The sequence below is a fragment of the Halichoeres trimaculatus genome, unplaced genomic scaffold (genome assembly GCF_033239565.1).
Source record: "Halichoeres trimaculatus isolate MK-OKI-2021-1 unplaced genomic scaffold, fHalTri1.1 fHalTri1_scaffold_7, whole genome shotgun sequence".
Classification (NCBI taxonomy): domain Eukaryota; kingdom Metazoa; phylum Chordata; class Actinopteri; order Labriformes; family Labridae; genus Halichoeres; species Halichoeres trimaculatus.
This window is the reverse complement of record NW_027437185.1, coordinates 12,954,100-12,977,229: the sequence shown is the minus strand read 5'-3', so window position 1 is coordinate 12,977,229 and position 23,130 is coordinate 12,954,100. Positions and strand designations below refer to the sequence as shown.

Below are 23,130 nucleotides of genomic sequence, written 5' to 3'. Positions count from 1 at the left end.
CAATGAAGAGGAAAAAGCAGGACCTGGTCTGTGACTCCAGCTGTCTGTCACTCATGCAGCTTGTTGGATTGAACACACAGCTGGAGTAAGTTGACAAACCCAGTCAACATGCAACGGAACGATGTTGGACGGCAGAGCTATCTGGTGTATTATTTCATTTTATGTGTCAGGCATGAGTAAGGTCTTTATGGTATAGTAGTAGATAAATAAAACCTTGCAGACACTCAGCATGCTGCGTGTCATATTGTGCAAGTATGTGTGTGAACCAAGGTTTGAATTGAACAGAAACATTTCAGAACATCCACATTTAACTCTCCAGCAGACCTTCTGACAATCCAATCATCCACTTATGTTTTGGTCTACTTCTTTTGGCACGGCCCTTTATAGCAGAGATATAACAATATATGGTTTAGATTTAATACCTCATTTTTCAAATGTGAGTTCAATTCAGCCCTAATGTGCAAAGCAATTAAGAAAATGTCCCAACAGAAAGGAAGGGTATAAAACTCCTTGGCCTCATTTTTCAACATACTGATGGAAAAGGACAAAGAAACAAAGACTTTGATAGCAAAGACAGGCCCAAAATAAGAGTGTACTCCAACTCTGATTTTAAAAAGTGCTGATTCACTGTGCTGTGGATGTACCGCTATTTTATTGTTGAACTCAGTCCCACATGCAGTCAGACGATCTGCAAGTAGGCTTCACTTTGTGATGGTTACACAGAGATGACTAAAAGCGTTATGTAACATCAGTTCCTGATGATATAGGTAGGTGGTATAGAGCATAAGTCAATATGCAAATCAGTTTAATGGTATTTGCAGAGCATTCATTATCTCATACAACTTTGTTTATAAATAATAACCTCAGTGGAGCGAACAATCTGTAAAGTGGGGATTACAGTCTGTTCTGATGGCAGGTGGTGGGCAGGAGGCCAGAGCGGTATGTGTATGGAGGTGAAGTCAGGGGGTCAGCTGAGGCTGGTGATGGCTGAATGGATGAAGCCGTTGAAGTGTTGAGTCGGCGGGCCATAATGAAACGTTACCTCTTCCCCAAGGAAAGTTTTCGAACAGGTGGTCTGTTTGTCTGGGATCAGCTGCTATCCTCTTCATTGTGCAGCTCTGTCAAGGAGGGCAACTGGCAACCAATTATCCCCTCAGCAATGCTGAGTGGGTAAGATTGGCTGCTACAGCTTGTTTCCAGTCGGGCCTGGAAACTAGTACCCTTTCTATTAGGAGAGTTCTGGCTCAGCACAGTGAAGCTGGACACGAAAACACTGTCACACAAAGTGAGTCAATCGCAGTACAGCGATGCTGCCATGTTCCGAATCGTCAATTGATTTCATTTGATTTGCCTAGACAGATGTTTCTAATCTGTAACATAACTGTAGTGTTCAATAAGAGGGCCTGCACCTGAGCATTCCTGTGTGTGCGTTTCTGTTCAAGGTTATGCTGTGTATATGTTTTCCTAATGGTGTTTGGCTATTTTTTTTTTCTATTAAAGATGTCATTATGGTTTAATATGGGGAGTGGGAACCACCAGGTGATTCAAAACAAGTGGCCCAAGGTGAATAAAGTAAAATGACTAAATGACTCTGTGGTATTAATATACTGAAAGACAAATATGTGTCTTGATGTCTGTTAACTAGAGGAAACAAAAACACCCTAAAAAGACAAAGTGCAGGTGAATATGTTTTCCACGCCACTTTATGTTTTCCTGAGTTAAAAAAAAATATGCTTGTTTTAATCTCTGCAATTCATTAACAAAGCTGTAAAACTAAAGAAAAATCACTGTTAAAACATATCTCTACAACAGTTATTCATGTAAACCTATTCATGGTCTATTTAAACCTCAAAACAAACCAGCTTTTTTCTGTTCACTCATATAACTGTAGATGTAGTATTTAGAGTTAAATATCCTGGGGGTATAGTCAGCTTCCTTTCCTCTGTAGCCTTCATAAAAACTTCTATTATATGACCATCAGTGTAAGTCTTTTACAGTGTAATACAGGTAATCGCACGTAGGAATGTATTTTCTACTCGTTCTTAATAAAATGGTCTGTAACTAACGCGCAGGACTCACAGGTGTATGAGACTCTCTGCAGGCTTGAGTGCAAACCCCTCTTCTCCTCTGTCTCAGGGTTAAAGCTTTAAAAGTTCTTTCTCTCGTTCTGCTTTCTGGTTTTGAAAGTAGCAAGCCCATCTCTGAGTTTAGTTTCACCCTTGCACAACACTCTTACCTTCTTGTTTTGCCATCTCAGCTTCTTTTTCAGCCAGTTCAATGTACTTTCATTCATGTCATTGGTGCCCACAGTCACACAGCAGCTGCGCAGCACATAACCTGCCAGCGTTTCATGCACCGTATTCTGTCCTGTGAAACATAAAGGTATTAGCCTAATGTCAGAATTTACCATCTGTTATAAAGTGCATTCCCATAGTCAGGACAACAGTATGCTTTCCTATTGATATTTTGTCTTGTCCTGCTTCTATCAACTAGGGATGGGTACCTTTCACATTTGAAACGATACGGTCCCGATGCCAGGTACCTGGCAATCGGTACTGGTACTCAACGGTACCAAGTTTCGGTACCTTTTTGTGTTTATGTGGTAGAAAATATCAATTTGTTTAATAATGAAATATAAAAAATTTAATTTAACAAATGTATTCTTCAATATATAACTTTGCAATGCTGTGTTCATGTCCAGCATGGAAAATCACCTACTCGTCCACTCCCTCACAGTCACAAGGATGCATTCAGGTATCTAAACATGGTGCCTTTTGGTTTTACATGAATCGATACCTGGTACTTTGGACAGAATCCGTTCGGTACCTATAAAAGGACCTAATTCGGTGCCCATCCCTACTATCAACCATTAACACCCAATTTTTACAACTGACTTTTATTGCCAATAGCACACATACTTTTCAATATTTGTTTTAATTTTTGTTGGGACTAAAGAATCTGAATCAGAATGACCGTTATTGTCATTATACAGAATCTACAATGAGATTAAAGAGCTTCTCCTTTCAGTCTGAAGGTTAGAAATGAGTGCATCTTTTCCTCGACTTTAAAAGTAATTAATAGTCGTAAGTTACAGAAATGAGGCACGATGCATTAACAACCATTAATTGCAAACTCTTTTAAGAGACCTTTTTGTTTTAATGGGTGATCAGTGTACTCACACACTGTGGTTATGACCTCAGACTCCTCCTGTGGGAAATCAGAGGGCACAATATTGATAACAGTGTAGGTGGCAAGCCAAAACAAACCACCTTGAACTCAAATGAAAAAAGAAATTGGTCCTTTGATCGACAAGTTCAGTTTCATTTCTTTTTAGATAATTCTCTCAACACGACCAAAATCCAGCCAGCGACTGCATGTAAGAAAAGCTAGAGAGATGTGCTTTCACCTGATATTAAATGAAATAATAAAAAACAAACATGCAATTAGAAATACAAATGATTACAATATACTACAGCAGGAATTAACCGCCAATAAAAAGGAATATTTGTCTGAAAGCCCTTGTGTAAATGTGCATGTTCTATATGTGAGGATGCATGAGTAACCTTATGATTGTGGTGGTGTGTGTGTGTGTGTGTGTGTGTGTGTGTGTGTGTGTGTGTGTGTGTGTGTGTGTGTGTGTGTGTGTATGTGTGTATGTGTGTTCTCTTAAGCTCCTGCTTCATTCACCCTGCTACTTCATGCCTCATTGGGGTCCGTATTGATTGGTTCAGATTCTCTTTGTTTTCAGTCCTCTATTTCAGTCGTCTGATGCAGCTTTTACAAACCCGCTGGCCTTTGCTAAAACTGCCCTAACAGCTTCAGAGGCCTTTGGTAAAATTGCTTTAAATGGCTAGACAGACTGTGGTCAGAAAGCTCTGACTGGCAAGACAGCCCTTTGGTAAAATGTCTCCAGAAGGTCAGAGAGGCTGCAATGAAATAGTCTCAATAGCTTCAATAGTTCACCAGGCAAGACAAGCTCACACACATTTACGCAGAAACTGCCACTCTGCTTTTCCCCGTCTCATCCTCTCTGTGACACTCACGCGCACAAATGCAGTCACACACCCACGCACAAACAACAAGGGACCGAGCCTTACGTGACTGCGAGCAGCAGTTATGAGCCGCTGTTTGTCTGCAGTGCTTTAGCTCTCAGTGGTGGCTGATGGTGTTTGCCCAGGGGGTATTCTAACATGGCGCCGTTTCCCTACTCATTTAACACTATTCTGTCTGTTGTAACATGACTCAGCTTTCAGAAAGGGACCAGATCAGTAAGACAGCGAGTGGGAGACAGACAGGGAGAGAGGACGGCGCTGACAGAACGGGAGAGGGGGCGTGATTAGGACTGAAAGAACAACAGGAAAATGCGTGAAGCAGAATGCTGTGATCTGTTGGACTTGGTGTACCGTCGCTACCGTGACTAACTATTTGACAGCGACAGAGAGTTTTACTGGTAAATAAACACAGGGATATACAGCAAATCTCATCATTCGAGGTGTGAGAAGTGTGTCTCCACCTCCGCTCTCCCTTTATCCCTCTTCCCTTCATTTTATCCTTTTATCCAAACAAGACTTTCAGATTAGCAAGGTCGCACAGACTATGATGAGTCCTCAGGTTTACACCAGTGGAGACGGTGCGGAGTGAGCCTCTGCTTGTGCCGCACACACGCAGGGCTGCACAGAAAGAAATGTCAGCGAGCACACACTGGCACACGCAAACATACACACTTAAACAATCATGACAGTTGTATTAGTAGCTTTCAAGAGGTCGGCAGAGGGGAGTAAGAAAAACACTTTAGCACCTCTTGTCTGTCAGAGTGGAGCGAGGGCCGACAGGCGAATAGGCGGGAGGGCAGACAGACCCCCGGGCTCTCAGTCCTCTACTCCAACGTTGACTTAGACACAGATGGCTCTGAAGTCTCTCTCCTTCACTCTCCTTCACACTTGTTTTCCCCATTTGTCTCTCTCCTTCTCCGTCTCACTCCCCACTCTGCCTCTCCCTGCGTCTTTTATCTCCCTCTGCCCTTCTTTCTCGTGCTGCCTTTCTTTCTCCCATCCCTCAGAAGTTGTGGCTTAGCTAGAGGCTGACACAGCCATGCAGAACTTGGATGAGAAATTGCTTTTACTGTACATGCTAAACCACACACTAAATCGAATGACTGATGCTCTTGAAAGTGTTTGCTGCGGGGCAAAGCCAGCTGTAGTCTTTGGTTGTCAGATGGAATATAGTTGGCGGTTAGCTATGTGTATGAGTGAAAAAGAACTTGGCAATCAGGTCCCAGTGTGTTTCCGCTCCTGCAAGAGTATTGATAAATCATTTTTAACTGACTGCGGCGCTACCTTGGCTGTAATGGTTATCGATAAGACAGTATATTCACAGTCAATCTCACCCATTGTGTCCCTCAGCCCAGGCGAGCACTGTTACAAACACCAGATAGCTGCATGAGGTGTAACACACTTCACAGGAATGCACACACACACACACACGTGTACACACACTCACAATTTTCTCTCTCTATCTCCCACTCCTTCTCCCACCACGACTGTGAAATCTAATCATCACTGGAGCACACAATCATTTCTATCTAATCTGGAGACACACACATGCCTGACAACAACAATAGCAATACTGCAGTAGCAATTGCAAGCTAGCATTATCTCTGCTCCTACCAGCTCCAACGGCCCAATGGTTTTAAAAGCTGTATCTGGAAGAATGCAGGAGGAGTTTAGCAGTTCAGGGTCGCCATTTGTGACAATCAAGATACGCCACCCCTACGTCATTGCATTCCAGCTGTTTATACAACAGCTGAACTGGAGCAGTACTTACAGTTGAAACCAGAAGTTTACCAACACTTTATAAAAGGTTAAACTTTTCCTGTTTTTGGTCAAGTACCACAGCTATTTCTATTTGCTAAATGTCCATGCCAGAATAATGACAGAGATCATTTTATTACTTCTTTTTCTTTTTTTTTCACAGTTTTGTTTATTAAATTTACACAAAAAGGTCAAAGGTTTACAGCATTTGTAAGTGACTGTTTACAGTTTTTCATCAATCTTACAAAAATAAACAGAAACAGCAACATTAGAACAGGGTGGTTGGTCTGGTCATACAATGGCTCAAGATCATGCTCTTGCATAAAATAATAATAGTAATCACAGTCTTTAAAACAGAGCAGGGATAGAAAGACAAAGGATACAAAAAAATATATAATAATAATAATAATAATAATAATAATAATAAATAAATAAATAAAAATACATTGTTATGATTTTTCAAACAAACAAAATAATAATAATAAAAAAAGAGGCTAGGTAAACAAGCAGAGGCTTGTAGCAGTATAAAGCATACTTCTATTAAGGAACAACTGGGAAAAAAATCCTTTCTGTGTAAACAAGAAAAGGGCCTCACACTTCTCTAAATTTATTTGAGGATCCTCTTAATGTATACTGAATTTTTTCCAGCTTTAACTTATTAAAAATCTATTTGACCCACATTGTGTGAGAAGGGAGTGATGTTGATTTTCACCTTAAAAGAATGAGGCGTCGGGCCAATAAAGTGGTAAAGGCAATTAAATCTAGTTGCAATTTAGGTAAGGGCACCAGAGATATTCCAAACAAGGCAGTCATTGCGTTAGGTTGTAAGAGTGTCCCCGTTACTTCTGATTTTATGACTTCTTTGAGAGTCAGAAGTTTGCATACATTTCATTAGTATTTGGTAGCATTGCCTTCAAACTATATGACGTGGATCAAACGTTTTGGATATACTTCCACAAGATTCTTGACTTTGTTATCCTTAAGCCACTCTATAACCAGTTTGGCTGTATGCTTAGGGTCATTGTCCATTTGGAAAACTCATTTGGGCCCAAGCTTCAACTTCCTGATGTCTTAAGATGTTGCTTCAGTATTTCTATATAATGTTCTTTCCTCATGATGCCATCTGTTTTGTTAAGTGCACCAGTCCCTCCTGCAGCAACACAACCCCACATGATGCTGCCACCCCCTTATTTCACAGTTGGGATGGTGTTGTCAGGCTTGCAAGCTTCCCCTTTTTTCCTCAGTTTCATCAGACCACAGGACATGTCTCCAAAAATTGGTATTGGTACAGGACCAAGCAGCAACCTCCGGTCTGAGAATATGAGACAATGCAGAAATGCTAAAATTTGCTGTTTCTTGAGTGTCCGATTGAGGCTGGCTCCAAAAGTACTGGAAGTTACATACACACCAAGCCAAAAAAAAAAGACATTTTCAAAGCAGAAATAAACCTATTTACAGCCTGGTTCAAAAAACGTCTCCTGTCTGCGTTGTTAGTTTTACTATTGGAGCACACTGTACGGTGGGTGAAGTTTTCTCTAACTCGGCCGTTCAGAGGATGTTAAGATCACAAGCTCCCACAATCAGAGGCACAGCTCAGGGTCTTGTGACTGACAGGTGCCCTATAGCTGTACACGAAGCATAGACTGTATAAAACATGGACGTAATCTCGCAGACGTCACCCGTCTGTTTCTGAAATGGAAAATGAAGCACATCGGCTATAGCGGCCATATTGGTAGTGGGAAGGGCTTCGCCTACAGCCATAGGGCACCTGTCGGTCATGTGACCTGAGCTGTGCCTCTTATTGGGGGAGCTCGTGATCTTAATATCCTCTGAACGGCTGCGTTAGAAAAAAATTCACCCCCCTTACACTGGGTGCCAGTAGTAAAATTAGCAACTCAGGCAGGAGACATTTTTTGAACCAGGCTGTAAATATGTTAATTTCTGCTTTGAAAATGGCTTTTTTTGGCTCGAGACTTTCGCTACTTCCAGAGCCAGCCTCAAGCGAAAACACTCGAGAAACACCAGATTTTAGCACTTCCGCATTGTCTCATATTCTTGGACCGGAGGTTGCTGCTTGACATGAAGCCCTTGCCACTACCAATATGGCCGCTATAGCCAATGTGCTTTATTTTCTGTTTCAGGAACAGACGGGTGACTTCAGGGAGACTACATCCATGTTTTATACAGTCTATGTACGAGACTCATTTCACTGTTGATAATGACACACAGCATCTTCACAAGGTTTTTTTCTCTTGTTTTTGGGTTGATATGCACATTCCCAACCAAAGCCCAATCATCTCTGGGTACCTTGAGTGAGGCCTCTGGAAATTGCACCCAATGATGAACCAGACTTGTGCAAGTCCTCAATTCTCTTCCTGATATCTTGGCTGATTTCTTTTGATTTCCCCATGATGTTACACAAAGAAGCAGTGTGTTTCAGGTGTGCCTTAAAATACATCCACAGCTCCGCCCAACTCAAATGTTGATAATAAACCTATCAGAGGCTCCCAAAGACATGACATCGTCATCTGGGCTTTCCCAAAATTATTTAAATGCATAGTAATTTTGGAGAATATTAACTTCTTACTCTCAAGAAAGTAATAAAAAAATCCTAAAAAAATATCTCTCATTATTCTTGCATTTAGCAAATAGATAATTTTGGTAATCCCAGTTAACCAAAAACAGGAAAAGTTTAATCTGATTTAATGTTAGACGGTGAGAGAAAAAAAAGGTTATGTGCCTTTTTCTAGAGTGCATGTAAGCTTCTGGTTTCAACAGTAGTTGAGCTTCCATTTCCACCAGCTTGAATCCGTCTGTTCTCCCCTGTAGTTTAAGTAAACTGTTAAAGCCACATCAAGCACTTCTCTCTTACTACTGAACTGCCTGAGTTTCTGCCTTTACCCTGCACTCTTCCCTTCAGCCTGCCACATCTTCTCCGCACATTTCAGCAGGGTAGCCAGCAGTGAGGGTACAGTACAGAGCCCCATCACAGCAGTGCTGTCCTATTACCTCTGGCAGTCATCTCACTGTCACGCTGATCAATGATTCATGTGTGAGAGGGCCTCGGCCTGTTAGCTCGCCGCACTGCTGCTCGCTGCTCGCCATTGCCACTGTGCTGCTGCTGCTGCTGCCGCTGTAATGACTAGGCTAACTCCAGCCCTCTCTCTCGCCCACATCTTATGTGTGCTGACGGTTGTGTGCCGTTTTGCAGAAAGGAGATAGAGAAAGATGGACTGAGACAGAGAGATGGATAGACAGACAGAGGGAAAAGAGAGTTAGAGTGAAGGTTCATGCTGAGCACATGCTGCTCGCATAACTGACTGCATGCTGTGTCCTGGTGTGTGTCTGTGTGAGTGTGTGCAATTTTTTTTTTGTTTGGTCCCCACTAAGGATCAAAAAAAGGGAGTACAGTTAAGAAGTGAGGGTAACTACTGGTTCCTGAGGCAGCTTTGTGTGGAGCCTTGTTTAAAAATGTGCTTAAATGATGTGCAAAATGTTCATTATCAGGAAACTGGGGCATCGTGGTGAGAGTTAAGGGCAAAAACCATAAAACCGAAACATTTTAAAACACTAGCTTCTCCTCCAGTATTCTGTTAAATGACCAGTAGATATTTTATAAACCTGATGTATAAATCCCTGCTGATTTATCTATGGGATAGTTTGCAGAGGCACCCACTGTGAAAATCAGAGCCAACAAGAATGATTAAAAAACAGTTGAGCCGTCAGCTGATTCAGCCACAAATGTCTTTTTGCTTCACTTTTTTGTAATTCTTATCTTTTGAGGAGTAAATGAGCCATAAGATTGAATGTATTTTAAGCTTTTTCTCATTTTCCTCCTTTTAAAATGTCGCTGGACCAAGCCTTACAAGCAGCACGTCTCTGGTTTCTTTCCAAAAAATGATGCACCATTTCCACTTAGTCCACATTTTCATCTATGTTTGACCACAAGCACAAATCAGTACATCTATTAAATGACACCACCCCCACCTCCAATCAAAACTTCCGTCTCAGTTCATCACTTAGGTGCTCTGGCTTGCAGGTAAATGGATGCATTAAAATGTGATGAAGATATGATGAGATGCAGATTAACATTGTGTACTAACACAAGTGCATGGTACATTATTGTGTGTCAACAGGGCGACATTGGCTAATACCAATTGTCTGTCAACAGAGGTGCAGTCATTATCCGATATAAATACTCCAATGATTTCACAAATTAAGTCCAAGGATCTGAATCTTCAAGTTCAGGAGATAAATAAGGCCGTCAGCGGAAACATACAGCCGTAACACCTTCACAGTTGTTTGTTGTTGCAGCTGATTACTAAACTCTGTGTCATAGTTGCATTATTCATCAAACTTAAATCCCAGAATGTGATAGGAGGTTCCCTTCAGTGAGTGGTTTGACATTTAGGATATGAAGATTTGGGTCCTTGCCCAGTGTTTTATGAGATTTTATTATACCTCTGCCACTGTGACGCTGTAAGTCTAGGACAAAAAGACTGACTGTTTCATCCTGTTTCCAGTCTTTATGCCAAGCTAAGCTTATCAGCTTTGATAAGATATTGTTTTTCTTCCCAAGAGACTGCAAAAAATATAATTCAATTGGTGCCAAACTGCTAATTTAAAAAGTTGATGGTGGAGGTTTTATGAAGTTTTATGAAGGGGCTCTGTGTCAAAACATGTTTTAATCCCTTTAAATTTTTACTTGGAATAAATTTCATTTTCATTAATACCTGGAGAGTATTCCGTTGCAGGCGCTCCTCTCATAGGACTGTCACATTTTTTCTGGTCCTGTTTCAGAGTTTGGATGATTTACTTCTTTTTGCTCAGTGTTCTATGATTGACCATTCAGCAAAACAGATGTGATATTAGAGCTTCATAGTTTTTATGATCAAGGTCTCATCTCCATAAGGACAAAAAAAAATAATTAAACAATGACCCGTAGTCGGAAATTTTGTAATAATAAGATTTGACCTCAGCAGTTGTTCATTTTTTCTTTTTTTGTGCTTGGATTGAGCCAGAGGGTTTTATGCAGTGTTGATTCTAGTCTCATGATCAGGTTGGCTGAGTTGAGACTGTCTTTGTGTTTACCATCTTTGCAAGTTGAGGCAGCAAGCTGTGTGTAGACACATGACTAGGGCTGAACGATTTTAGAAAATAATCTAATCGGGATGTTTTCAGACCAATATTGCGATTGCGCTTTAGCATGCAATTTTTCGGCGGGGCGTTTATCTTCTGCATTATTCACTAACACAAGCAATTAATCATTCTATAGTATGACCAACATGACAAAGGATACTGTCAGCATATGAACAATTCATTCCTGTAGGCCAGGCCCAAAAACTGAAAAATGTGAACATATATGCAAAGCAGCGCGCACCCTCCGCAGCTGTAATTTGGTGACAGGTTCACATGTGCACGCATGTCAACAAAGCCTCAGAGGCAGGTTTCCAGAGTGTCAGGCACATTTTAATTCAATAAACAATCACAGCAATCACTATTTAATGTAACTGCCTGAACCAGCATATACATTTATATCTATATTAACTGTCCCGTCACATCTGATGTCAGATTAAAGCCGTTTGTCATCATGGAAAGTTAACCTGACGGCAGCTGGAAGTTTGATGCACATCTTACAATTAAACAATCAACAGCCTTAATATCTGATACTGAGTATATATCTGGTTCTCTCATTTCATTTCATTTAATTCAAAGAAAAGAGGGAGAGAAAAGACGAAGAAAAAAGTGACAAAATAAATGTATGTCACTCAGGATTTGCCTGTGATTTCCCATATTTCTCTGTTTTAGTCTTTATTTTTAACGTGATCCAAAAAGATGGAGTACATTATTGTAAGGTGGATGAGGCGGAGACACCAGCAGAGTATACAGTATATCACCAAAGGTTGTGCTATTTGGCGATGACAAACCAGGAGTGCAGGTGGATCAAAAGTATTCTGAATGGATAAGCCAGCTGTGTAACTGCCTCTTAATTTTGTTCTCCTAATAATGACAAAGGAACAGATTACATCTGTCCCGGGAGCTGGCCCACACAGTGACGCGCTTCGTGTCCTCCGATGCGCCCCGCTGTCCATTGTCCTGCTGCAGGGACAGCGGCTCTGACCGTCTCCGCTATCGTGTCTTTCCACCACACTGTTTCCGCAGTGCTGGGGATCAGTCAGACCAATCAGACGCTGCGCCTCAGTCGCAGGGCATTTAAAGGCGAGGAGAGGCGCTCATTTGATTGGTGAAAACAGCGCTCGGCTGTGTTAAACCCACTCACGGCTTTTCTCCTCCCTCTCTACCATTTGCGCGGAGGGAGGCGTGGACGCGCTTCTCTGCGCTCCTCTGCGCTCCTCTGCGCCTTGACTGCGCCTCTCTTGGCACTGCAGGAAACTTGCAAAGTGCGCCGGTCACGCCCTGTCCGCGTGGAGAAGGCCGAAATTGGTCTACGAAATTATGCCCCTTTTAATTTTACTGACCTCCAGTTGTCAGTAAGAGTAACAAACCGCACAGGATAAATTGAACAAGGCGTATGGCTCTGCCAGCCAAGGGTCATTCAACTGTATGGATCTCTGTAGCTCACAGGGTTTTTGACAGAAAAAACAGCAGATGGACTTTTGGTGGTTTTAAGGAAGAACAAGTAAAGTTCCTTTATTTCTTCTAGGTCTGTGTGCATTAAACTTTTTTTTAATCTTATTTTAAAATTTCATTCTATTACATTAAGATGCCGGTTTCCATTCGATTTATTGTTCAGCCCTACACATAGCATTTGACTAAACACAGTGTCAGTTTAACGTCCGGTTAGCATCAGAGCACTTGGTCTGTGCATTCAAAATGTTGTCTAATTTCACAGAGGCTGCTCAAGTCACAGGTTGGAAATCGTACCTGACATTCTTTTTCTCAATCAGCTGAACGGACTTTTTCCTCTTCTTAAACTTTGTTTGGGTGGTAAGGACCAGTGTTTTCACCCATAGCCTCTGCCATCCCCTTGCCTCTGTTCCAACCGCTGTTTACCTTCAGCCAGTGACTGGGACTGGGATGAATGCAGAGTCCTTGATGCCCGAAACAACATTTTCTTCTTGTCCAATATATTTTGAAATATAGTCTTGTCCTTGCCCATCGCTCCATATGTCCTCAGTCTTTTTTTAATACCCAAAAGTAACTTTTATCCCTGGTGAAAAACAACAAACATGTCATCATCAGACTTTTTTGCTGCGAGGACTTTGGGTCCTCAAAAGTACAAGAGCATACACACCGACCTGCACCCTCTACCACCATCCTCTCCTCATCAAGTTCTCCGGTCCTTATCCATCCTCGCTTCAGTGTGCGTGTGTGTGTGTGCGTGTGTGTGCGTGTGTGTGTGCTCTGTGACTCTAGATGCTAAGTGTTCCAGCAAAAGGTCAACAGCCATAAAACAAGAGAGTGAGAGACGCAGAGAGAGAGGCTGATGAGGAGGAGCAGGAAAAGTAGGGTCTGAGGGGCCTTTGAGGAGGGATGGAGTGGTGAAGAGGAGAAGATAGGAGAGCCGTGGAGGACTGCTACTGCAGAGTCATTACTGGAGTGGTTAACACTTGGCTTACAGAGGTGTGTGTGTGTGGGGAGCAAGGGAGAACAAGGAGAGAAAGACAAGCAATTCAGTCGTGAGAAAGTGAGGACAGAATGAAGCATGAGCGATTGAATGGAAACGCCTAATGTATCAGTTTGGGAATAAGATGACATCCTTCACTGAGCACTCTTACAGACTAATTTATGAAACTATGATAGGCTGTTCCACTTGGCTGCACAATTTAACACAGTACAAACAGCCAAGACGCATACAAACCTGTATCTGTAGGTGCAACACTGTATTTCATGTTAAATCTCCACAGAGGAGAGTTGACAGAGGGCGTTTTCACTGCAAAAAAACTGAAATCTTATCAAGTAATTTTGTCTTATCTTAAGTACAAATTGTCTTTTTAGACCTAATATGAGCCAAATTCACCTGATATGTCCAGAAAATGTCTTGTTTTAAGTTGTTTAAAGACAAAAATGAGGTCTGAATTGCTTGTAACGCGTAACAAAACATGCCAATAAAACAAGAACATTTTTCTCAAAAATTAGCTTGAAGCTAAATAATGTCTTAATACAAGTTTTTTTTTTCTTGTTCAATTGACAGATTTTTTTGAAAATGTTACAAGAAATTCAGACCTTATTTTTGTCTTTAAATAACTTTAAAAAAAGACATTTTCCTGGACTTGTCAGGTGAATGTGGCTCATATTAGGTCTAAAAAGACAATTTGTACCTGAAATAAGACAAAATCACTTGATAAGATTTCAGTTTTTTCTAGCGTTTATCCAAATCTCTGCAGGGGTGTCTGAAAACCCCTTTGTTGAAGGAAATATATTTGCTTTACTTTTCTGTGAGTTTATCTTTATACCTGCTTGTTTTCCCCCTCACTTGTTTGATAAAGACCAGGCAACTAGAAAGGATTTTTGGATTTAGAAAATCAAACCCATGAAATTGAATGTACAAGGCAGTTCATTTGGGTTACTTTTTTATTTTCTAGAAACAGAGTGAGTCATCACAACTAATTTCACAGAGAAGTGTTAATGAGAAAATCCCCCTCACTGCATATTTATAAAACGAAAATAAGAAAACCACAGTGAAAGAGGAGGAAAAAAAAAAAGATGTATTAAAATGACTGACTGGTACTCATACAGATGTGAAGAATGTGTGCGTGTCCATGTCTGGTCTCGTCACAGGCTGACAGTTCAATTAGTCTGAACTAAATGATGCATGACGTCTCCCTCATGGCCGTAGTAATCGTCAGTGTTCTGCTTTGAAGCGTTTATATTGTGCATGAGTAGATAGCTAAACCACAGTGGCTGCGGCTAGTCATGTTGGAATGTTGAGTGTATGATTTGCTGATCCCCAAAGATGCAAAAGTGGAGCAGGGGACTAAATTGGCTTCAGCTCTCAGAGCTCATCATAGGTTTGCTTTATTTTTCAGAGAAAATAGTTCCTCTTTTTCTCCGGTGCCTCTGCAGCTGAAAGTGACTCGAATAGCTTTGAACTATCTGGAGTTTTAATTAGGTATTTCTCATCAGCTGGGGATCAAGTGTGGGTGAGCGCGTAGGTGTGTCTTCGTCGGTGTGTGCATTGATGCATGCATGAAAATAGAAGGCGCATTTGTGCTCTTGGATGTCGTACCTGTCTAATTGTGTTGGTCACGTAGTGTAATTGTGAGTTTGTTCTTACCAAGCAGCCATTTCATGCAAGCGCGAGCGAGCGCGTGTCAAGTGCTTTTTTTTTTTGTGGGTGTCGGCAATCAGTAGACACAAGACAGACAGAGAAGACGTTTGAAGTCGTTAGAAGTTCCTTACCTTGATCTGCATGCAGCAGCCATCCTGTGACTGCCACCAGCGCATAGCAACTTTGTGATTTGACTTGCTGCTTTTGTTTGATGTTCCGAATGTGTCAGAGGAGAAAAAACCTGCCATGATTTATTTCATTTGCTTTGTTCTTCATATCAGCAAAGGGACATTACCTTTAGAGATTCTTTTTAAAGTTAAAAACTAAAGCAGTGTAGAAGCACAATCTCTCATTAAAGGAACCTGGTGGTTGGTCAGAGCAAGGTGGCTGTTTTACTGAATATTTTATTGACAGCCACGCAAGGCGCTAATTAATTTTCTTAATGGGCAGGTGTTAGTTGTTTTTATTTAATAGCGTGCTGGATTGTCGTCCTAGTAAACAGTTTTATAAGTGGGAGGGGGAATCCAGCATCCACCCATAGCCTTTGTTGTTTAAAAGGCCCATATGGATTGTGAATCGGCAGCAGCTTTCAAAGCATCATTAGTCATGCATAAAAGACTGTGTTAGCGCTTTAATACCAGCTCTGGGCTCAGGCTCCAAAGATCTGCCTTAATTGCTCACCTCTGCTACTTTCGCTGTTCAAGCAAGCATGTATTCACGTATATGTTGGATGTGTGTGTAGATGAGTTTATGTGTTTGTGTGCTTTTGTGTATCCGTTAATTGTCCCTTGCCTTGCTGGGCACTAATAAGCACATAAACTGTGTGAGCGCTCTGAGATGGGCATTAAAGGAGATCCAGACACACCCCTCTGCATGCTCTGAATAATGATCTTTGCTTTCTGTTTGTCCTCTTCCTTTCCCTGTGTGTATTTGCGTGTGTGTGTGTGTGTGTGTGTGTGTGTGTAACTGTGTGTAGCGGTCCACCTGTTAGGTCTGACCTGGCATCTGCGGCACGGCGAGAGCCAGCTGTATGAGAACGGCCTGAGCTCAGCAGACCATCAACAGGACGACCGCAGCAAAACCAGACCCACCAGCTCCATCCACCTGCTGGACACACTCAACCCTGAAAACACACACGCTGGTGACAGAGGTGAGCTGACACGCACACAGTCCACACCATAATAACAGATGTTCTGCGCTCAACTGTTGACAGGGTTTTCCCGTCAGTAACAACAGAACAAATGTAAAACAGTGATTTGTTATTCATTAAATGTATTGGATGAACACTTGCTTTAAGTATTCCAGTTTGTTTTGCTTCAGCTGTACCTTGGAGATTCACTATTTAATTAGTCACATTTTACAATACACAGCTACATTTCAGCCTTGTTTTTTTCCAGAACGTTCTCAATTGTAAGTCAGTCTGAACTGTATTTCCTTAAACAATCGTCTGTTTGAGCTACACCTGGTTTGGAAAGTTTTCAGGCTTTCACAGCTGCAGGCTTTAAACTATGATACAATCAATCTGAGCCACAGAGGCAGCATCTTCTATCCCACATGAAAGTTTCTTTTTGCTGCTGCATCCAGGAAATGAGTCAGTTTTGACATGGTCTGCTCTTACTGCTTAATTAGAGTCTTAGTTACAGTTTTTTTTTTTAGTTTAATGGGAAGCTTCAGTGATTTCAAACATCAAAGAATGTTTACAGGTATCGGAGAGTTCTTTTGCTTTCTGGAAAGTTACGTAAAGCTTTTGGGGACTTCAGAAGAAGTTGTGCAGAATCAGATATATTTCCTATGTGGTGACACTCGAATCAGGGTTGGTTCGTGCTGAAGTTAGCCACTTCACAACCAAAACTCTAAAGTCTAGACGGCTGATTTGCATTGAAGGAAATGTAGGTGCAAGACTTTGACAAGATGGGAAAAATGCTCAGAAAAGATGTTTCCTTTCTATTTTTTTCCTTTTATCAGTCTGTCCTTGTGCAGCTGACAATGACAGACTGCTATTCTAAACCAGTGGCGTACTCTCCTCAGTAGCTGTGCTGGATTCACATATACGCGTAAAGTGGAGCAGTAAATACAACTAAACTACAGACTCCAACCACACCTGGGGCCACACTGCAGCCTGCTGCTGAAGTCTATTCCCTAATGTCACAAAAAAGACATCTAAGAATCAGAAAATTTAAAACCCCTCTGAAGTAGGGGGACAGATATTATACTGTATATCATTACTTTAAATCTGTGTATCATCTTTTATTTGTATCTTTTATTTATAAAGCACCTTTCATACAAATAAAATGCAGTTCAAAGTGCTTCACAATGATTGAAAAAAAATCATAAAATACAGAAAAAAAATTATAACAACAAAAACGTATTTTAAAGAAACATTTTGGAGAAGGGACTAATGCACATTTTTACATATATTATGAAGGCAGTTTAAAAGTTAAAAATTAATAATGAGCTAAAATGTAAGATAGAAAGAGATTGTAACAGGGTGCAGATGGCCCAGCAGTCTAGGTTGCGCCCATCGACTGTGTACAGAGTAGACAGTGTGGCTCTGCCATTCACTACTGTATAGTTTTGAAGCTAAAATACCCCCATCACAGGCGCCGCTATTGTGCAGCTGTTGTACTATCTGCACAGGAGAGGCTTTGAGGGACTTTGAGAGAATCTGGGTGGAACCAAGTGACAAAAATATATATATATTTTTTTTTCGAGAGTCTAATCTCTTCTTAGCTCACCCTCCTGACATATTTTACAATCCCTGGAAAAAATACACAAGAGCAGCAGCTGTCAATCATTGTTAAACATAACGTAAAGCCTTGTTTTTAACCTCTAATAACCAAACTAAACTTTTCTTGAAAAAAGGACTTGAATACAAGGCAATAATTTCTGTAAATCACCACAAAAATTGGACATGAAAAAACATTTCTGCGAGGTGTTTGGATTTTTTTAAAGTTAGACTACAGCCTGTTTGGAATGACTGGGGAGCCAGATTCTTGACCTATACTGCAGCCAGCCACCAGGGGGAGCAGTTTTTGTGCCAACCTCACTTCAAACCAAGACGAAGTCTGTATTTTTTTACAGTCTATGGTCATGCCACAGAGTTTCTACCCTCGAGCATTTGACCCAGGCTTGAATCCAGCCTGTGGCCTGTTTTGCACATGTGGCTCCCACTCTCACGCCATGTCCTACTCCATCCACTGACCTATTTGATTAGAGGCATTAAAGTGATACTCCGGGATGGAACAATTTGGGTTCTATCACAAGGTTTAGGTCAGAAATTACCCCTACAGCAGTGTTTTTGTGCAGCAGAAGCCCAGGGCGCTCGCACCAAAGACCCACTCCCTGCTCCTCTGCCGGTTTCCTCTGCACTCAGACGGGGCCAATTTTTACTTGACCAAAAACTGAAATAAACTTGTTTCATCCCGGAGTATCACTTTAAAAGGAATAAAAAATGATTTAAAAAAGGAAAAGAAATAAGATTGTAAAAGTCAAATTAATTAAATGAAATGGAAAGTAAATAGGTAAATTAAAAGGGTAAAGTGTAACATGTATGAAACACATGAACAGGCTAAGTTTGTGTGATATCTAAAGCTGACAAATAGTAGAATGAATCAGTAAATGCTTCAAGTTTAGCTGATAAATGGATTTTAGCATCTGACCCTCTTTGCTTTATCACTGTATTTTTCTTCCTGTAATATATAAATCTCCAATCACTCTGCTCTATGGGTGTAAACTCTCTGTGTTTCTTTTTTTCCTTTTTGATGTGATCAGTCTCTGAGGTTGAGGTCTGTGTTCAAAATTCATCAAAGAAAACTAAACAAGACTTAGTCTGCTCTCATTAGTTCCAACATTCTTTATTAAACAAGATTTCAAAACAAGTTTTGCTTCTTTTAACACCCTTCATTATAGTCTCTCAGGTCAAGAGTACACGTATGTATGAAGAGGTCAGTTTAAGCGTATGCATTAAGATAAAAAAAACCTCATATACTTCTCTCATTTCTGTGACTATCAGAATATCTTTCTGCTGCTGTTTTTCTCTTTCTGCAAACTTAATGAACCTGAAATCCTGCTAATACACCCACCCGTGTTTGCAAAAGGAATTAATAGCAGCACAATTATTAAAAAAGAAGCAGGACTAGAAAATCCTCTCGCAAAGAGTAAATATCAATACTGAAACATTAAGATTGCAATTAAATGAGACTGACTTTATATCCATTGGCATTAATTCTGTTCAGTTTCTCTTGCATCAGGACTCTGGCTCTGGCTTACAGATCACACTCAGCACAATGAATGTTCCAATAAGATGGAGAGGCATCAGTCCAGAGATCAGCCTTGAACTGATTACTCATTTATTAGAAAGGCAAGGTAATTGGTTAATCATGTTCCCTCTTAGCCAGTCCGTGACTGGAATAGCCTTTTCTCACTCTGCCATCTCTCAACTAGCCAGAGGAATTACTAACACCAATTTAACCCCATGACACGGAACATTAATTGTGAGTGTTCCAGGTCATGAAGTCAGGCAGGACACAGCAACCTTCACGCTTAGACTCCCTCTGATGGATATTACATCGGATGCTGTTGGAGCCCATGTTCAGCACTTATAAAGAGAATGAGCCAGCCAAACTGCAGCCCGCTGCAATTTAGGCAACCTGGGACGTCCCCAAAGCAACTATTCCTGATGAATCCTCACATTCAGAGGATTAACGCTCTCATCAGTAGTTAAATCCTCCGATAGAGCGCACAGGGGTCACGAAATTCACTTCCAAGCATTGCGTCACAACAATCTATTGTTTCAGCTCCTATTGCTTTATATGCTTGATGAAAGCTGGGAAATCAAAATGGGCAAAGCTAAGCCGCTGATGCAGGGGGCTCAGATTAATAAAATTGGCACGGTGGAGGTGGTCCCTGGGCAGAGGAGGGCCAGAGAGATTAGAGATTAGACTGTAATCCAGTGTGGCAGATTATCACGCTCATCCTGCTGTACCCATCACCTCTCACACCAAGAGACCACACAATCCCCGAGATTACACAGCGTACGATGGTGAGGGGAGGCTGCGGGGAAACGGGAACGATAAAAACATCACACGGCAGGGAGGGAAAGAAGTGAGAGTGACGGGGGGAGAGGAGAGTGATTGATGGGTACCAGTCGACATGAGGAATGTTCCAGATATCCACCATTAAAGTGGCACGAGCTAAATGATTGCTCACATTAAAATACAATTTTCAACAACTTATTAGCCACCTTCATGTATTTTTTCTACAAAACAAACAAAGCACGTAGCAGAATGTTCTTTTTATTTTTGGTAATTGATTTCATTCCTGATGAGCTGCCATAAACTCAAAGAACAACATATTGAGGAGCAAAGGGAAGCCGAGGAGGCTGATTGGAGGATGTTTTTATTCCTGTATTGATATAAGCTGATGACACAGTTGGGAGAGATGAAACGAGCTTGGGAAATGATTGGAAGGTAGTAATCTCCTTGTATTCTTGTTCATGTAATTTTAGTGCAGATTTTTTTGTCATCTTCAGAGCCATAAAGATACGAGCGCTGCTTGATTTGTTTCCTCTTCCCCAAAGTCAGGATTCTTATCTGTGTAACACAGCAGCTCAGAGAGATACTAATTGACATGTGTCATCTGCGTATGGCTAGCGTCTTGTGGAGGCATGCGCGCTGTGTTTTATGTTCTTTACACTATCTCCCCAGTAGTTTCCAGAGATCACCAGGAGCCCTTCTTAGTCCTCCACACATAAAAGCCTCTCTAATTAGTGCTACATTAATTGCCACTCACCCCATGATAATCAACCTCAGGCTGATGTACATGCACACACCAGCTCCCCGTATTTCTCCTCTCTTTATTCTTCTGCTGTTTAAGACGTGCAAGAATATGAGTGCGGGAACATGCCCACACACACACACACACACACGCATGCACCTAGCACACACACATAGAAAATCCTCCAGTGCAGATGAAAGCAGGAGTGCCCAGAGAAGAAATTTCCTGTCAGAGGATTCCCTGCCTTAATGAAGTACATTGAAGTTTGAGAATAATATTTCACTCAATGTGGAACGGCGGATATATTAATGATATGAAATGATACAAACTGACATACAGTACGGCTGCATAATGCCTCATTATAATGTGAGGATGATGAAATGTGGGGCTTGTGAAATGCCATCTGAGCCTATGTGATGATTGTTTAAACTGGTGTATAAAAGGAGCGTTAGTGTGGGATTGTTTTCACTCGATCTGATGGTGTGGTTGGAAATGGTGTGTAGATGGATGGAATGTGACACAGACAGAGAGGAGGGCTCTTAAAGAGCACATCAATATTCCAGACTGCGTGCAGAGAGAGTTGAGGGAGTGAGGCTGAGCAGTGTGTACGTGTGCATAAGAGTAAGAGAAAGTGTGCACAGCAGATACATGTCTGTGGGGGGAGAAAGGATGTGTCTGTGGGAGGGGATGAGTGTGTGCATGTGTGTAAATGCTGATGGACTGGTCCCTGGTACACTGGTCTCATTGATTTTCTCACGCTGGGATACAGTCTTGGGATGTAGCACACACACCCACATATTACACAGAGACACACACGCAGAGAAAGTATAGATCATTTAGAGAACCTCATGCTCAAACACCTCCAGTTGAGGAAGCCCTACAGCAGCCGCACTTTTGTCTGTTACTCAGCCAGCATCCAAAACATCTCCGCCAAAAATAGAAGCAGAAGAAATTAAACATGTTTCAAGCTGCAGTCAGTATTTACAGAGGAGATGACAGATTTTATGAGGAGCAGAGGGCTTTGGAGTACCCACTCTTGACATTTGACAACTAGATTGATGTGTTGGTTGCTGACATCAAACACTCTAAATAAGAAATAAATCAAATTCAATTTTAATCTTCTTGGTCAAAAAAAGTGAAAGTTATGAAAAATAAAAATATATGTCTGTGAATTTTGCCAGAGCAGGGCCTAAAGCTGAACAAGAGTTCTAGTATACTTGCACTAAAGTCATGTAGTCCTGTTTTAGAAATTTAACAAAAAGCAGCTCAAAGTTTTTATCAGTGTTTTTTATAATAGTTTATTTTTACTTCTGGATACTTTCCAATAGGGAGGGGAATTGATAAGATTTTATCAACACCAATGCTGTTAACAATCCTGCTCATCCATCCAATTTTCTAATGATTCCCTTATTGATTCCAGCAAATTTTGCATGTAGGCAATAACTGCTTCTGCAAGTTGCTGGTGTTTCCACTCATCAAGGTTGTGCAGTAGGTGTAATTAAAATTAAGCCACAATTCTGATGCTTCTAAACAATGTCAATTGATTGTAGTTGATAAGCGAATTGATTAGCAAAAAGATAAATGATAAAGATTCTTTGATGGATTTGTGAACAATTCTCAACTGGAATTGGTTTTCTGTTCCCATCCATACTTTCCAACTTGAATTTAGAATACATGGGCTCAGCTATGGAGGGAGTGAAAACCTCTAACAATAAATAAATGAACTTTTTATATCACAACATTGCAAAAACTGAAATCTTATCAAGTTTTTTTTTCTTATTTTCAATAGAAAATGTCTTTTTAGACTTAAAATGAGCCACATTAACCTGGCCAGTCCAGATAAATGTCTATTTCAAGTTGTTCAAAGACAAAAATGAGGTCTAAGTTGCATGTAACGATTAATAAAATACGCCAATGGAACAAGAAAAATTTGCTTTGAAATTTTCTTGAAACTAGAATAATGTCTTACTACAGGTTACTTTTTCTCTTGTTCCACTGGCAGATTTTTTTAACTTGCAATTTAGTCCTCATTTTGTCTCTAAATGACTTAAAATAAGACATTTTCTGGACTTTTCGGGTGAATGTGGCTCATATTTAGTCTAAAAAGACTCTACTGAAAATAAGACAAAAACACTTGATAAAACTTCAGTTTTTTTCTTGTAAACAAAAATGATAAACATTGGTTTCTTCACTTGCTCTTGTTCTGACAAAACATCTGCTTGTATAATTCATCAAGAGTTAAGGAAGCTTAAACTGACAGACACATTTCTAAGTGAACCCACCAAGGACAAGATGAGCACAAAAAATATACTG

At 40.9% G+C, this 23,130-nt stretch overlaps 1 protein-coding gene across 1 annotated transcript in view; it reads left to right on the top strand.

The window, feature by feature from the left end:
* The window catches only part of tenm1 (teneurin transmembrane protein 1), a 206,940-nt gene that overhangs the window by 78,196 nt on the left and 105,614 nt on the right, over window positions 1–23,130 (top strand). The window contains exon 6 of the mRNA XM_074674832.1: window positions 16,019–16,192. Coding sequence (XP_074530933.1) covers window positions 16,019–16,192 — 174 coding nt within the window. The remainder of the gene's footprint in view (window positions 1–16,018; window positions 16,193–23,130) is intronic.